The sequence below is a fragment of the Salvia hispanica genome, chromosome 1 (genome assembly GCF_029641045.1).
Source record: "Salvia hispanica isolate PSC_SH4W2 chromosome 1, Shi_PSC_v1, whole genome shotgun sequence".
Classification (NCBI taxonomy): domain Eukaryota; kingdom Viridiplantae; phylum Streptophyta; class Magnoliopsida; order Lamiales; family Lamiaceae; genus Salvia; species Salvia hispanica.
In genome coordinates, this window is record NC_142692.1 from 39743067 (window position 1) to 39758139 (window position 15073).

Here is a 15073-nt window from a genome sequence, read left to right on the forward strand (position 1 = left end):
GATTTTGGAAATAAAATGAAAAGTCCATGCTTTTTATTTAAATAAACTATTTCAAACATTTAAATAAAAAAAGTCAGTCTGAACTGCAAATAAACGCAATAAAACAGAGTTTTTTGTCACCAAATCACGCTTTTAAGACTCGACTTTTCTGAAATTCGGTGCAATTTTTGGCGCGAATAGTCCGACGAAAGTAGAGCCTGATCTCAACGAAGATTCCAAGGAGACTGATGGGCGATTCTAGAGGTATTTGAATTTTTCTAATAATCGAATTTCTTTTCTCATTGAAAAATTCTGGGTGTTCTGTTGGTTGATCGATTGCAGGAGGATTATGTATACTGGAAATATGATGGATTACGTTTAGATGGAATTATGTTTTAGTTAACAGATTTAATTTTGGATTATGCATGAATTGCATTTCTGAAATTATGAAGCTGATGAATATCTGAGCGAGCATGTGATTGATTAGAATAATTTATGTGCCACAAATTGCAGTCATTTAAGCTCACAATGCACAACTTGCTGATGTTTATTTGATTTGAGTGTTATTAGTTAGCTTTCCTTCCTTTGTTGAAATCAGAAACATGGCTTAAAATCTTCAACCACTCATCACCATTCTCCAAGGAATCCTAGATCCTGACCAACCACGATGGATCGTTGATGAAAACAACCCTCAACTCCAATCCCTTCTCAATAAAGCTACTCCTCTTAAGAAGATCCTTGATATATCTTCTCTCACCAAAATACACAGCCAAATTAGAGAAGTAGCACACCAAGCAGAAGACATCCTTGAATCCCAAATGCTTCATCATATGCTCTCCGGATCAAATTGCGTATTCACTTTATTATCCACACCAGATTTGCAGCAGGTAACACGAGATCTTGATTCTCCTATGGAGCAACTGGAGAAGCTCATGGACATGGAGGATAACACGAGATCTTGATTCTCCTATGGAGCAACTGGAGAAGCTCGTGGACATGGAGGATAAGAAGATGCCACAAGAGCTTCATTCTGCTATGAAACAAGTGAAGCTCGTTGAGATGGAAGAGAAGGAGATCCTTGCAAAGTCTCTAGTAATTCTTACATGATTGCATTTGGTGTGTTGCAAGTGATTCTCTCACAAATCCCCAATTTTGATGAGATTTGGTGGCAAATCAAGTATAAAGCTCAAAAAGTCTTTGTCAAAACATAACCAACATACGAAGCAAATAGAAGCATGAAGCATCAGGTTTAGAATTTAATTTGTGAGACATCAATTCTAACTAGTTTCATCAGCAGCAGTAGCAGATAATGAGGGATACAAAATTAAAAAATTAAAACCCATCAAATGCAATTTCATTGATTCATGGTATCCTGCAACATAATCTGTACAGCTGAATAGTACATTCCTAAAATCCCACGTTCTTTCCTCATCTAATTAGTGATGGTCACAATCAAATTAGTTGAAATTTCAAGTCTTTTTTCATATCCAAGCAGTTGATCCATTCTCTGTAGAGGAAGTCAGGTGGTCTGCACATCCAAGCTGTATACAGGTTAGCCCCACTCCATTCCGGGCATGCACATCTAGATAAAATCAAATGTTCAAAGGAAACGTCGTTCTTTCTCCACTTTCAACTCTTTTGCAACAGTACACCTAAGCTCAAGATGATCCAACTCCAAGCACATATTTATATGTAGTAATCATGCTCCAGCTAACCTAAACCAGATTTAGTCCCGGATAGTGGTCTGAGCATAGGATGGCCGAGAGAAGGCTGAGAATTGGATGCCAGGTTGAACATTGCATTAGGGGCTGAAGAAGATGGATGTATAGCTGAAAGGGGCAGCCTGGGACCAAGGCCATACATTCCCTGTTGTTGTTGCTGATGTTGCTGTTGCTGCTGCTGCATCAGGGACATGTGGGGGTGGATGGGTTGGGTATTTCCGTATCCAGAAACAAAAGGTTGATGGGAGCCTTGAACGTGCTGCTGCCTACTATTTCCTGCAGAATTGTTCATAGCAGCGTTACTGACAACCGGTAGTCCCATTGGCCGTTGCACCCCAGCAGAACCAAACTGTCCCGACATCATGAGGCCGCGTTCAGCAGCAATCCTCTGCCTTGTCCTTTCCATCTGCTCACATTCTCTCATCAGCAAGGTTTCAATTTCTGCAAACTGCTTCAACTTTAGCTCCAATCTCTTCAACTGAAAGAACAATCAATGCAGTACCACATGTCAGCATAGATTGCATCATGAGACATCAACAGACTGAACCCATGATAGAAGTGCAAATTTCGGATCCTATCACGGTCATAAATATGAAAGTAATGAAGATGGACTGGCCCGAATATAGAAAATATTGTGGCAGGAATAGAAGTTAATCAAAAGTAAGACGAAAGAAGCAGTTTCAAGTGAGAATCCAAAACCTGATCGATCTACTTGTGCAACTTTTAATTTCTCAAGCAATGGAAGCAGGAAATTAGGGTGAAATTTGAGCAGGCATTACAATTAAGTTGAGCACATAGAGCATCTAAAGTCCTACCATGCAAAACAATCCACATAAACATAACCAAAGCTTTCAGACAAACCAACCATAAGATTCTACATAATCATTACAGTGCCAGTACCTGATGGTTTATGATATTAGCAGATAACCGCTGGATTTCTCGCTCTTCATGATCAGCAAAAAGTTTTGATTTCATGGCTGCCGCATCAAGACCATCTTCGGCCGCAGAGATCACTTTTTCAGCAGATAGTGTAGCACCTTCAGCATCATGCTGGCTCAAAGGACCTTCACGGATTAAATTTGGTAGAAATATTAATAGGAGAAATCAAAGGCCAACAAAAGATTAGCTACAACTTTTTTATTAGAATAATCATACCTCCAGTATGCCCTTCCTTGCCACTCTCCGTAGACAATGAACCCAGAGATGCATGGGCACAGGCTGCAGCCACTCTTGGCCCCAATGCAGAAGCAATAAACGCCACCTACAAAAAACATCAGATAGCTTACAAGGACATGCTTAAACAAGCCAGTATGCAGAAGAAATTCTGAGCTTCTTATGACAGAACACATCTACATGAGCATAAGGATGAAAGGTGGAGCTTCAGACAGGACAATGCATAGCTGTGATACTTCCGGAAACAAGTTTAGGTAAATTTTAGAAGTTTTCATTACCATCACATGAAAAACTCGACAAAATTTCAGTTCTTAATGCTTTCAGTTGGCCACAGCAAGAGGCATGGGAAGAAACTAAATAGATAGCACAGATTAAGAGTTTCACTATTAGGTCCTTAAGAAATAAATGTAATTCCAACAATCAGGAACCTCCAAGATGTGCAAGGAAAAGATAAGTAAATGACAAATACTTTTATTTAGAGAAACAAGAGAGATATAATAAAAAAATCCTGTCATTTAAATAATCCCCAAATGGTTTTTGGAAAATAGACACTAAAACGATTAGGAGAATATAAAAACCCACACATGCAGTTTAAAAGGCAGAGGTGATAAGGCAGGGACACGATAACCATACCATAAAAGAAATATAAAAAAAAAGTATAACTTTATGAGCAATACCAGAGACATGACCGGGTTCCCAGAGCTTGAGAAAGGAAATTTATTTTCAGTGTCCTCTCCTTCCAAGCAGGTACCTGTGCAAAAAGTTAGTGCCAAACTTAATTCATAGAACTCCATCTTATATGTGCAGAAAACATAACTTAGACATTGATCCTTACCATTTGAATTTGGCTCTGATCTTCCATGACCATCATGATTGCTCAAACTCGATGAACCAGATGTGCTTGGAACATCAATATTGTCCAGTGGAGCACCATCCAGAGGAAGACGGACAAAATGGAGAATGCACTGTGCTTTTGACTTGGAGCCAACATGCTCGGCAATTTTATTCCAGTTTTCACTATAAAGCTGCATTCCCTCAAGCAGCAGCAATGTTTCCTGGTCAGACCAACTATCCCCATCCAGATCTCCATAATCTTTCGTGTAATTCTCTTTCATAAAATCAAGGCTAGAGTGACCAGCAACAAATCCACCCTCTTGATAGCAATCCAAACAGAGTCTCACATCAACCTGTCAAGATCAAGGGTCAGCAACACACAAGACTGATCACCTTCCTGCTGTCTAGAAACAATGAATCTTTTTGTTTCCATATTGTCGAGTACAGTTTCCCATAATTATATGTTAAGCTACAAACAATTACACAAATTATCCCTACTAGTAAAGTTTAAATGTGATGGCATGAATTTTCTCACACAAAATCACAGCTACAGTACCATGGGCATGATGCTATATGGAATGGCAGGACACTGAAAATAAGGGAAAGAGCACAGCATTTAATATTTAAGCAATGTGTATGACATGCCAACAGCAAAATATAACACATTTACCTCCTTCTGTGACTGGTAGTACACTGCAGAAATAGGTCGTGAACAACAGTTGCATTGGTGCTCGGATAATTGCTCTCTTATAACACTGTCAAAGTCGGAATCCTCTTCCTGCTGATTTGCAAGTTCTGGATAAACATCAGTTGCCTTCAGCCTACATTTTGGCTTATCAAACTTGATTAAGCTATCTATAGATTTCAAAGCAGCTAAAGGCACGCGAAGTTCATTATTCGAGTCCTCAGACAAGTAAGTTCCCTCCTTTGGGGCCTCATGCTTAGGAGGAGTTGCACAATAATTGATAATCCCCCAATGATCAAGGAACCTCACAATTCGAGTTAAGTCCTCATTATCAATACCAGCTACTAGACCCTGGCAGTTAGCCACCGCTAGGTGCTTTTCAGGGTTTTCCATATACTTCGCAACAATGAAATTCCGACACTCCATGTACTTTTCAGGTGTATGTTCTGTAGATTTCCCAGAAAAGAAATGTGGAACCACTTGTCTTTCCAATCTATGCACTGAACTTGGTGAAAACCATTCTGTTTAAAATTAATGGCATTAAAACAAAGAATCAGGAATTGGATACAGTCCCTTATTAGAAAACATCGATTAATGCAAGATAAATAATGACTTAGACACGTACATAAGCTATTCCAGCAAAGCAGATTGAGAAAGCTTTCTATATGTAGAGTGACATATTGAAACTACACCATATGATTTTAAATGAACATAAAACTACTAACTAAGCTAATTAACTTCCATTAAAGCAGAATAGCCTAGATACAATTAGTAACCAGAATGAGCATATGATAACAGTTTTCCCAAATCATGCTCGACAAAAGTGATTTTTTTTTAAAAAGGCAAATTTTGGAGATTTATTTAAACAATTTGAATATAAGCACCAGTACCATCATATCTGAAGATGTACATGTCCCATATTGATTTAACCAAACTATCATAAAGCATATAAACTTGAAGAGACGACCAACAAATTCTTGTTGAAACATGAAATGTTCGGTTCACATAGCTGAGTACTTCACTTAAACCTTAAATCATAAACCAAATGAAACTACTGAATATCTAAAGCAAACTTGAATGCTAAAATCTTTTTTGAGCAAACTTCATTAATGTAAACAATCCAATTAATCAGTAAGAACTGTAACTCTTTCTTAATGAGTTAACTTGGGGATATTAATTGCAGGCACAGTAATGGAATAAACTCAAGTTAATACAATGAATACACACAACCGACCTGAATGTACTGGCAGAACATGAACACGACCTGCACTCCCGAGCCTTTTAGTAACACCAGAGCCTGCAACTATCCTAGGTGGTGTGATCACATACGAACCACCCCCACTACCACTTGCAGTCTCCTCTGAGGGAACCCCTAAAAGAGATGGATTGTCTCGAGGCACTGCAGAAAGTGCCTGCAGCTGCCCATAAGAAATATTCTCCAACACTGGCACTCCACTCTGCCCTTGGGCTCTGCTATCCCCAAATCTCGCAGCCCTCTCATATTCCAAAATTCGAAAGACAGATGAGTGGGGCCTAAATATCTCCCTCTTGATCGCAACTGGAAACTCACATAACTTCAGTCCACCAGCAACCAACTTTTCATCCCCTTTCTCTCCTATTATCTGGGCTGTCCTATCAGAATTAGGAATTTGCGGATCGTCTTCACTTTCCAGATGGTTCTGCGGGGGATCCAGATCTGGGTCATCATCGTCATCATTATCGTCAAGTATGTCATCATCCTGCTCTTTCAGCTTGGACTTACGCGCTACTGAGTCCCTTTTCCGCTTCCTCCACCTTGCTCTTGCTTCTAAACAAGAAGATACAGCCATAAAGGGCAAAAGAATAAGAAAATAGAATGGCACTCATTTGTTTACAGGATTCACAAGTATAGCAATGGCTAAAAATAAAACCTTTTCAAATCCTGACAATTTCATTTCATGATTAAATCCTGATCGTGAATGAAAATCTCAAATTTCACCTTCCTATCATAAGTCCCGCATGAATTGTGGACATTATCATGAGCAACGTTTATTTTTAGTAAATAAAACAAAAGTTAAAAAAAACCTAATTTTGCTAGCCAACACAGAAAAAAGGGCAATTGCATTCCACAGACGCACATAACATCCTACAGCTTCACCAATAATTTCAAGTAGCTGAACTTCAATTTCACAAACAGGTCACGGGCACAGAAAACATGAACGGGGGTTTGCAAAATTTCACAAACCCGCTAACCAATCGACGCTGAAAACTTAATAGACACATCAATCTGAAGTCCCCTGAAACAAATCGGCGCAAATTCAGGTAGAATTTTGGGGTTTATAAAGAGTTACCTGAGGAAGCTGGCATTGCTCAAGAGAAAAATTGGGGGAGAGATTTATGGAGGGTTTGAGGTTTAAGGGAAGGGCAAGAGATTTGTGGGGTCTCTGTGATTGGTGAGGTGGAGAGCTGAGATTGTGGTGTGCGAGTATGTGTTGGTGCGTGAGAGAGAAAGAGAGAGAGAGAGGGGAGAATGGTGAGGAAATTGTAGTGCTTTCTCTCTCTAAAAACTGTAGTATGCTTTGGGGGTGAAGCAGCTTCTATTTTGGGGGAAATGTTTTTGTTTTCATTTGCTATTTATTTTTATTTTATAATTACTGCAACAGCTGTGTTGCAATCTTTATTATAATTACCTAGAGGGGTCTGTAGTGTGGGGAATTTTCATTTTGGTCCCTGGAATTTTGTTTGTTTGCAAACTAGATCTCTCTATGCTTGTAAAACTACTTTGGTCTACATTTTCAAATTTTGAATGATATATTATGAAGTTATCAATCAATCTCATTTGATCAATTTTAGGCAAAAAATGAAGTTGAGTTGATATGTGGAAAAATCTACATAAAGCATTGGTCAGACAAACACAAAAACATGGAAGGACGAAATGTAGATTAGAGAGATAGTTACATGAGTAGAAACAGTGAAAAAAGGAAATTCATTTTTCAATATCTTAGTTTGCTAGGCTCAAAACAATGCTCAATATATATAGTTTTTGGTTTACTTCATGTTACATTCATAAACTATGTTAAAATCATTTTAAAAGTTATCTTTATTTCAATAGTAATATGTTAATAAGGGTTTATCTTGTGTTAGCATGATGGTATAACTCATGATAAAAAAAATATACGACAAATTGTTAATTTAACTTTATTTTGTTTGTTGATTTGTTGTTTGTAGTTAATTAATAAGCCTTTTCCCAGTTTATTGGCGTCAATATATGAATCCAAATTACATCTCTATTGATCGGATATGAATAATAGTAGTAATGAATATAAGATTCTATCCCTTTGCATGAGTTAATATTTCAAGCGAATTTAAGATTGGTGAATCGTAAAGGGACATTTGATATTAATTGGAACTTGTATGAGATAATCTCATCATAACTGCTAATAAATAAGTAAACAAGACGACAAATATGTTAAATTATTGTAAATTGTTGAATGATCATTTGCCATTAAATGAGATTTTATACTTCATTCGTCCCATTAAAATAAAGTCTCAAAAGAACTATGTACATATACTATGAATGATTATTTAAACTATAAAACCATGATAGCGAACTTGTTTAAATTCAATTATGTAAAGAAAAACTAAAAGAGATGAAATAAAAAATGAAATTATAGCACAACACGCACGATGGGCCCCGATTTTCATAAGGACCTATACATTTGAAATGAGACGGTCCAACAAAATTGAGCCATTATTATTTATTAGTTAGAAAAAAGAGTTAGCAAGTGTTTCCTTTAGACGTAGGGCGTAGCTTAAAGGATCAAAGGCCCGCTACATTAATGGGCTAGAAATCCATAAAAAGCCCATGTACACTATTGGATACTAGTAAGATTTAATTTGTTCATTTGGCAATTTTCTATTTTACTTGCAATATTAAGAATTTTGTAATAACTATAAAATATGTAAATGTTGTGCCGAATATAGAAAAAATATATCCCATCAAAGTAAAATTTTAATGGTCCAAATATATTGTCACTTAGTATGTCTGCCAATCATAATTGCAGAAATATTCTCTATCTCAGGCCTATTTATTCTCTTCTTTGTTTATGTAATTGTTACAGAATTAGAATAATGTAGTAGTCATTCTTAGCCTGAGCTAAAAATGGAAGAATTTTACCAACAAGTAGATAATGATCGAATAATGTCAAGAAGGCTGCCTTGTACAACCGCACGGAGAAAACGGCGTTTTCCAGTAGTGTATGGTGGATATCTTGCCGATATATCAATGGCAAAACCCCGTTTTAGAAGAGCCTTCTTGTGGCTGAAAGCATCAAATGAGAACTTCCCATGAGATGCTCCCATTCCACTCCCGCCTATGCCTCCGAACGGTAATCCCGCCTCCATAAACTGCAATCGAATTGTAAAACCATGAAAGTTTGGTCAAACTCGAGTCTTTATTTACAACTTAAAAAATCACTCAGAAAAATTATGAATATAAAAATCATTCGCAACTATCCCTTACAAAAAAATCTAATCGTCGTTTCCTTCATGAATAGACAGTAAAAGATGGACATGAGAAAAGAAAGAAAATGTTATAAAGTACTACTCCCTCCGTCCTGCTTAAGATGACACGTTTTCCTTTTTAGTTTGTCCCAACTAAGATGACACATTTCCTTTTTTGGTAACTTTCTCTCTCCAATTAATACACTCAACCACTTTTTCTCACTCCTATTAACATATCCATCTTTCTTTATCTCTCTACTTTAATACTTACACTCACCTTCTCTCTCTCCAATTAAACATTTTAACCAATAACTCCTAAAACCCCGTGTCGGCTAAGCAATGTGTCATCTTAGCCGGGACGGAGGGAGTAGTAATTTTTTACCTTAATATAATCCTTATAGATGAACATTAGCAAATAGGCTCAGTGGGAGCCCATAGTATCATTTTTTTCTACGTCGACCCTTAAATACGAGGAATAAATCACTTACGTGTAGAACGGTGTCATTGATGATCATAGCACCACTTGAAATGTTTCTAATGAACTTGTCCTCCAATTTCTTATCATTTGTAAAGAGATATGCAGCAAGTGGCTTCTCTTTAGCATTGATCACACCAACACACTCCTCAATCTTATCAACCTTCATTATTCAAAGATATGCAATAATCAATATCATGTACTTATTCTACTTTAATTAAGAGGGAATTGAATAAAATGGTATGTTTTTACCGTAATTATGGGAAGTATAGGACCAAAAATTTCTTCATCCATGAGGAGAGAATCGGTTGAGACGCCCGATATGATCGTGGGAACAATCTTGCTGAAAAATAAACAACATGCATGAGGGATTTGATTGTGATACGAAGCGCACATCAGTTGGTAAGTTGGTAAGGTTGAGTGCTCGGTTTTCGATCGGTTCAAGTACAAAAACTTACAGATTGGATTGATCACGTTCACCTCCTCGAACGATCTTCTTAGAAACATCGTCGTCATCTAGTAATTTTGACAAGCGGTTAAAGTGGTGGATGTTGACGATACTTGACAATTCCTTCGACCGAAGAGATTCTTTTCCAAAGAACTTATCCAATTGAGCCGATAGAGCATTTACCTGAATATATCAATGACAATGTGAGTTAGTACTTTTTCCGTCCATTAAAAATAAAGAATTTGTGGATAACAAGTTTTAATACAAAATTGATAAATTGAGAGTGGAAAAAAGGGAATTATTTTTAAAGGACGGAAAATAGAAATTTTATGTAAGAAATTAGGGTTTGATGAGATTGGTAATTACCAGTTGAGGAACGAAGTCTTTTGTAGTGATTATGTAGTCTGGGGCAATGCAGGCTTGGCCACTGTTGGCGCACCATTTGCCTCCAATTATTCTTCTTGCAGCTACCTTTTCAACCAAAGTATACTTACTATTTTTAAGTAAAAAATAAAAATAGATTTACATTCCACAACTTTAGTTTCTGCTAACTATTTATTCAATTAATTAAAACTTGTGTCAAATCAAAGTAGGACAATTAATTTCGGACGGAGGATTATTAATGTACCTTTAAGTTGATCGCGGAATCAACTACGACTGGACATTTCCCACCAAGCTCCAAAATCACTGGTGTAAGATGCTTCGCCGCAGCACTTAGCACGATACACCCCACCTTGCCACCTCCTGTGAATTTGCGTAATAAGTTTAAAATTAATAAATCATGAATTTTTTTAGTAGCATTAGGTTTGAAATATAATACTATCAAATTGTAAAGTATTTTTTCTTAATTATCAAATTGTTTATAAAACAATGTCTCTTGATAATGCTCAAACAACACTATTTCAATAAGATGCATTCTTATTCCTTTTTTTTCACCAACACGTTTTGAATATCACCAAAAGACATCGTTTTAAACACAAACAAGATAAATGAAAAAATGTGAAACTAGGAGAATTTGCGAGCATTACCAGTGTACAATATCTTATCCCATTTTTGTTCTAGCAAAGCAGTGGTTTCGGCCACTGCCCCCTCCACCACTTTCACCGCTGATGCGTCCATGTACTTGCCCACGAGCTTCGCAAGCAGCGATGACATGGCGGGGGAGCTCGACGGCTTCAAGACGACAGCATTGCCAGCAGCAATGGCTCCGACCACCGGATCAAGTGATAGCACTTATCAAAGGAATGAAATGAGAATGGAATGAAACGAACGGGTAATTTATAATTAATTAAGTGACACGTCAAATAAAATAAAGTGTCTTGCGTGAGACCGTAAAAACCATTTGTTATAAGACGGGTCAAGATTCGGATTCGGACTTACGAAATGGATAGTTCCAAGCTGATATAACTAACACTACGCCGAAAGGTTCTGGGACGATTTTGGCTGATGAAGGGAAAGAAATTAACGATGTTTTCACCTGCAAAAGTACAAATAATTCAAAGCTAGCTTGATGAAAAAATAAAAAATAATATAAAGAAAATTGATGATTTATTGATTATTAAGTGTGTTAAATGTTACCTTTTGTGGCTTCATCCATCGATGTAATTCCTTCAACGCCAATTGGCATGATGCTGACACTGCAGAAATCTACATCACAAAATATAATTAAATTGTTGATGCCACTAGCTAATTATATAGACATGAAGAAACAAAGACTTTTTTTCAAGTATAGTTACTCCTTAAATTGATGCCACGAATATATAATTAAATTATTGATGCCACGAATACAAAATCTTTGTAAAAGAACAAACATGTAGACGAAGAAACATTTTTTCAAGTATAGTAGTACTACTCCTTAAATTGATGCCACAGATATATAATTAAATTATTGATGCCACGAATACAAAGTCTTTAGTAAGGAACAAACATGTAGACGAAGAAACAAATAGTACTATTTTCAATAATTAGCTTCATATGTTAGTGCATGCGACTCAATTTTCTCTCCATATTTTATTAATTCTCCCTTTTTTTTCAACAAATATAATAATCACAACAAATAACTAAAAGAATCTTACTTTAAATGAGTCCGGTAGAAGAAATAACTAAAACATGAAATTGTCATCATCATAAATCATCAATCTTAATACGGAGTATTATTGAAATCTACAAGTAGATAACATAAATATCAATTTTATCATCTCGATTTGTACGCAAAGAGAAATTATTGAAACACGTCATTGTATAGCTAGTAACAATAAATATAGGTGGTTGTAAGGTATAGAGCTATAGGCGGTGAAGGAGTAAAAAATATTTTGAGAAAGAAATGATACAACAAATACTCCCTCCGTCCCAGAAAAGTTGGCACACTTTTCTTTTTAGTTTGTCCCACAAAAAATGTCACATTTCTCTTTTTGGAAAAAATTCTCTCTCACATGAATATAAAAATTATAATTTCTCTCTTCATTTAACATACAAAACAAAACCTCCTAAAATTCCGTGCCATTTTCAAAGTATGTCAACTTCTCTGGGATGGAGGGAGTACAATACATGTACACATATCATGTGCGGCCATATCAATTTATACAGCAAAACTTTTAGAGAAAGAAATGACGCCAAACTAAAATATATACACTGATACACATATCATGTGTGGCCCTATCCATTTATACAACAAAACAATCTTAATCGTAATAATTAAAAGCCACATTATGTCACATGCATCTTGCTTAATAAGTAGTACTACTACTAATTAGCTATTACTATCATTCTTTAGCAAATGGTAAGATTTTCCCAAAAAATTAGGATGGTGGTGATGTAAAATATTAAGTATTTTAATATTTTACGTAAAGTGGTGTTTAATTAGGTAGGGTGATATCCTAGAGTCTAGAGAGTAAATATGTCCTTATCTCCAAATTAATTTTCAACTATGAACTTTTCTTCACTATCATCCCAAATTCTTTAAAGTCCCAATAAATTTAAATCTCTACAGAAAAACATCTATAGGGTTAAAGTATTGAAGTTTTTTAGTACATGAGCATAATAGTATAATCAGTGTTTATGAGAATGTTCAACCACCGGTCCGGTACCGATTCCAATATTTTGGGATTGAGAATTAGTTGTTAATCGTCTATTTTGGTCCAAACTAGAATTTTGAAGTGGAATTGCCCTTTCCTCATCAGTTTGACTTTGAATCGAAACTGTCTTGTCGACTCTGTCGATCCGGTTTCGATTCCAATATTTTTAAAGCATCAGTAAAAACTAGTCAATCATAGCTGCAACTAAAAAAATTGGCTAACGACAGCCAATCAAATATGTTGTTGGTCCGGTTACGGTCCCACTGCCCCCTTAGAAACGTAACCGCAATTTCCGGTTCAAAAGCAAGGTTCCTGAACCGGCTATATATAGTTGCATATTAAAGGATTCATTTTAGAGCAATACAACCTTTAGAATTCCTAGAATTTTAAACTTAATTCAAACCAAATTAATTATATTTAATTCAACCAAGGTTAACAATATAAGAACAAACACACATGATGAACATGTACATGAACATGAATCCTACCTCATGAATAACTGCTTCAAATTCCGGTTTTTGGAGATCGGATCGCAAAGCTTCGACTATTTCTTCGCTATGAAGAGATACGATCTTCTTTATAGCTTTCAGCTGCGAAGACCGCCACTCAAAACTCTTTGTCTTTCCGGTGGCGTAGGTGGCTCTCAGCTCCCTCATCGCCGCCTCCGCCTCCGCTTGCACAGCCATTATGTTAGTGAGATCTATGTTAATGCGGTTTTCCCACAAGGTGGAAGCAGAACGGCATAGGTTTTCCATATCCTATCCTTTTATAGTAATTCATGTCGCCTTTGAATTTGTTAGTCCACTTTTGATTTATTATACTAGTACTTAGGTCCAATATGTGAGTGTGTGTAACAACTAACATTTCACACAGTCGATCGTGAAACTCTTGCCTGATTTCTTGATTTGATTTTTCCCATAATGTTTGATCGAATTTTTGGTCGGTCTTGTAACTTCTAAAATTCAGCCGAAAAAATCATGAAGTTTGCAATTATTTCAGAGCAAAAATTGTGGTGAAATTATATATGGTATGATAGTCGAGATATCATACATAGACGTTATTCCTGCCAAGTTAAACCTGCCCAAGTTAAACGTCTGTTTATAAAAAAACAGAGATATTGTTTCGTGAAAACATGAATAATATTACACGTAGTTGACTTGATTTGGGGTTGGAATCCAGAAAAGAATACGGAGTACGTATGAAATTACATAGGTCTATAGATATTGGGTTAGGGATTTTCTGGTTTCTCTAAAATGGGGAAATAATTAATTTATAATTATCCGACCAATATAAAATTTAATACTAACAATTGTCAGGAACCAAATGCATGTGGGACCAAAGTCCCTTACAGAAGCAATATTCAGTTTTGGTTTTGTTGTTTGACTGGTTTTCTATGGAAGATATAAGAGTGGAGCACTAGTGTACTTTGATTCTTAGAGTCACAACATCCTTCTGACCACATGCTATCATATAGCAGGTATACGCAATATAATAATAATATTAAGCAACAAAGGATGACACATTAGAATTATATCAGATTTCATAAAAGGTTGTTTATGTTGTATTAAGTGCAAGTTATTTTGCATTATAGACTATAATGCAAAATAAATTGCATTTAATGCAACATGAACAGTCTTTTATGCAATCCGCTCATCTAAGTCATCCACTAAGTTTATTGCTTAATAACCTTTTTTTAGCTTATATATGTCACGTGGCAGCATATGATTGAAAAGATGTTGTAATTCTAATTTGAGTTATTTTTGAAGTACACCCAGATATAAGATTATCATCGTTCCATTAATCATGTTTCAATTACATTGAGCACTTAAATTAAGAAACGGGCCAAAAATTAGTTATAATTATGTTTGAATAAAAATTGAACACGTAAATTAAGAACGGGCCACAAATTAATTAAGGGGATGTGATGATAAGGAAGATTCTCATTTGAATCTCTCTAACCATGCTCACTATATAAAGTTTTTGGTTTTACTTCATGTTACGTACATTCATCAATTATGTTGAAATCATTTTAAAAGTTATCATTATTTCAATAGTAATATATTAATAAGGGGTTTATCTTGTGTTAGCACGATGGTAGAACTCATATAATTAAAAAAAAAGAATATAATTAATAACGATAAATAGTTAATTTAGCTTTATTTTGTTTGTTGATTTGTTGTTTGTAGTTAATTAATAAGTCTT

General features: G+C 35.8%; 2 protein-coding genes across 3 annotated transcripts; both read right to left on the bottom strand.

Annotated features, from left to right (window-relative positions):
* Positions 1 to 1303: 1303 nt before the first annotated feature.
* LOC125222054 (SWI/SNF complex subunit SWI3C-like) lies at positions 1304 to 6970 on the bottom strand. Of its 2 annotated transcripts, XM_048124458.2 has the most exons (8): positions 6723 to 6970; positions 5627 to 6199; positions 4378 to 4913; positions 3709 to 4060; positions 3551 to 3624; positions 2856 to 2961; positions 2601 to 2764; positions 1304 to 2178 (listed from the first exon to the last, which is right to left on the bottom strand). In XM_048124458.2, the coding sequence occupies exons 1-8, from the start codon at positions 6736 to 6738 to the stop codon at positions 1690 to 1692; spliced, it is 2310 nt and encodes a 769-aa protein (XP_047980415.1). In that variant the 5' UTR covers positions 6739 to 6970; the 3' UTR covers positions 1304 to 1689. The 2 variants fall into 2 exon arrangements, with proteins under 2 accessions (XP_047980415.1, XP_047980414.1); XM_048124457.2 differs by lacking the exon at positions 6723 to 6970 and having other exon boundaries at positions 5627 to 6236.
* Positions 6971 to 8363: 1393 nt separating this feature from the next.
* LOC125220705 (aldehyde dehydrogenase-like) lies at positions 8364 to 13591 on the bottom strand. Its single transcript, XM_089057985.1, has 10 exons — positions 13360 to 13591; positions 11376 to 11444; positions 11178 to 11274; positions 10826 to 11029; positions 10426 to 10541; positions 10164 to 10268; positions 9808 to 9980; positions 9602 to 9692; positions 9363 to 9512; positions 8364 to 8778 (listed from the first exon to the last, which is right to left on the bottom strand). Exons 1-10 carry the CDS (start codon positions 13555 to 13557, stop codon positions 8545 to 8547), a joined length of 1437 nt encoding a protein of 478 aa, XP_088914111.1. The 5' UTR covers positions 13558 to 13591; the 3' UTR covers positions 8364 to 8544.
* Positions 13592 to 15073: the final 1482 nt, after the last annotated feature.

Bases quoted from the DNA above. Each gene is read 5' to 3' on its own strand.
- LOC125222054 (XM_048124457.2), bottom strand. From the start codon at position 6,221: ATGGCTGTATCTTCTTGTTTAGAAGCAAGAGCAAGGTGGAGGAAGCGG. The intron at 2,765-2,855 runs GTATGATTATTC...TAATCCGTGAAG, and splicing joins CAAGGAAGGGCATACTGGAG to GTCCTTTGAGCCAGCATGAT. The intron at 2,179-2,600 runs GTACTGGCACTG...TTGTTCTTTCAG, and splicing joins CTAATATCATAAACCATCAG to TTGAAGAGATTGGAGCTAAA.
- LOC125220705 (XM_089057985.1), bottom strand. From the start codon at position 13,557: ATGGCTGTGCAAGCGGAGGCGGAGGCGGCGATGAGGGAGCTGAGAGCC. The intron at 11,275-11,375 runs GTAACATTTAAC...GTACTTTTGCAG, and splicing joins GATGGATGAAGCCACAAAAG to GTGAAAACATCGTTAATTTC. The intron at 9,981-10,163 runs GTAATTACCAAT...TGATATATTCAG, and splicing joins AAGACTTCGTTCCTCAACTG to GTAAATGCTCTATCGGCTCA.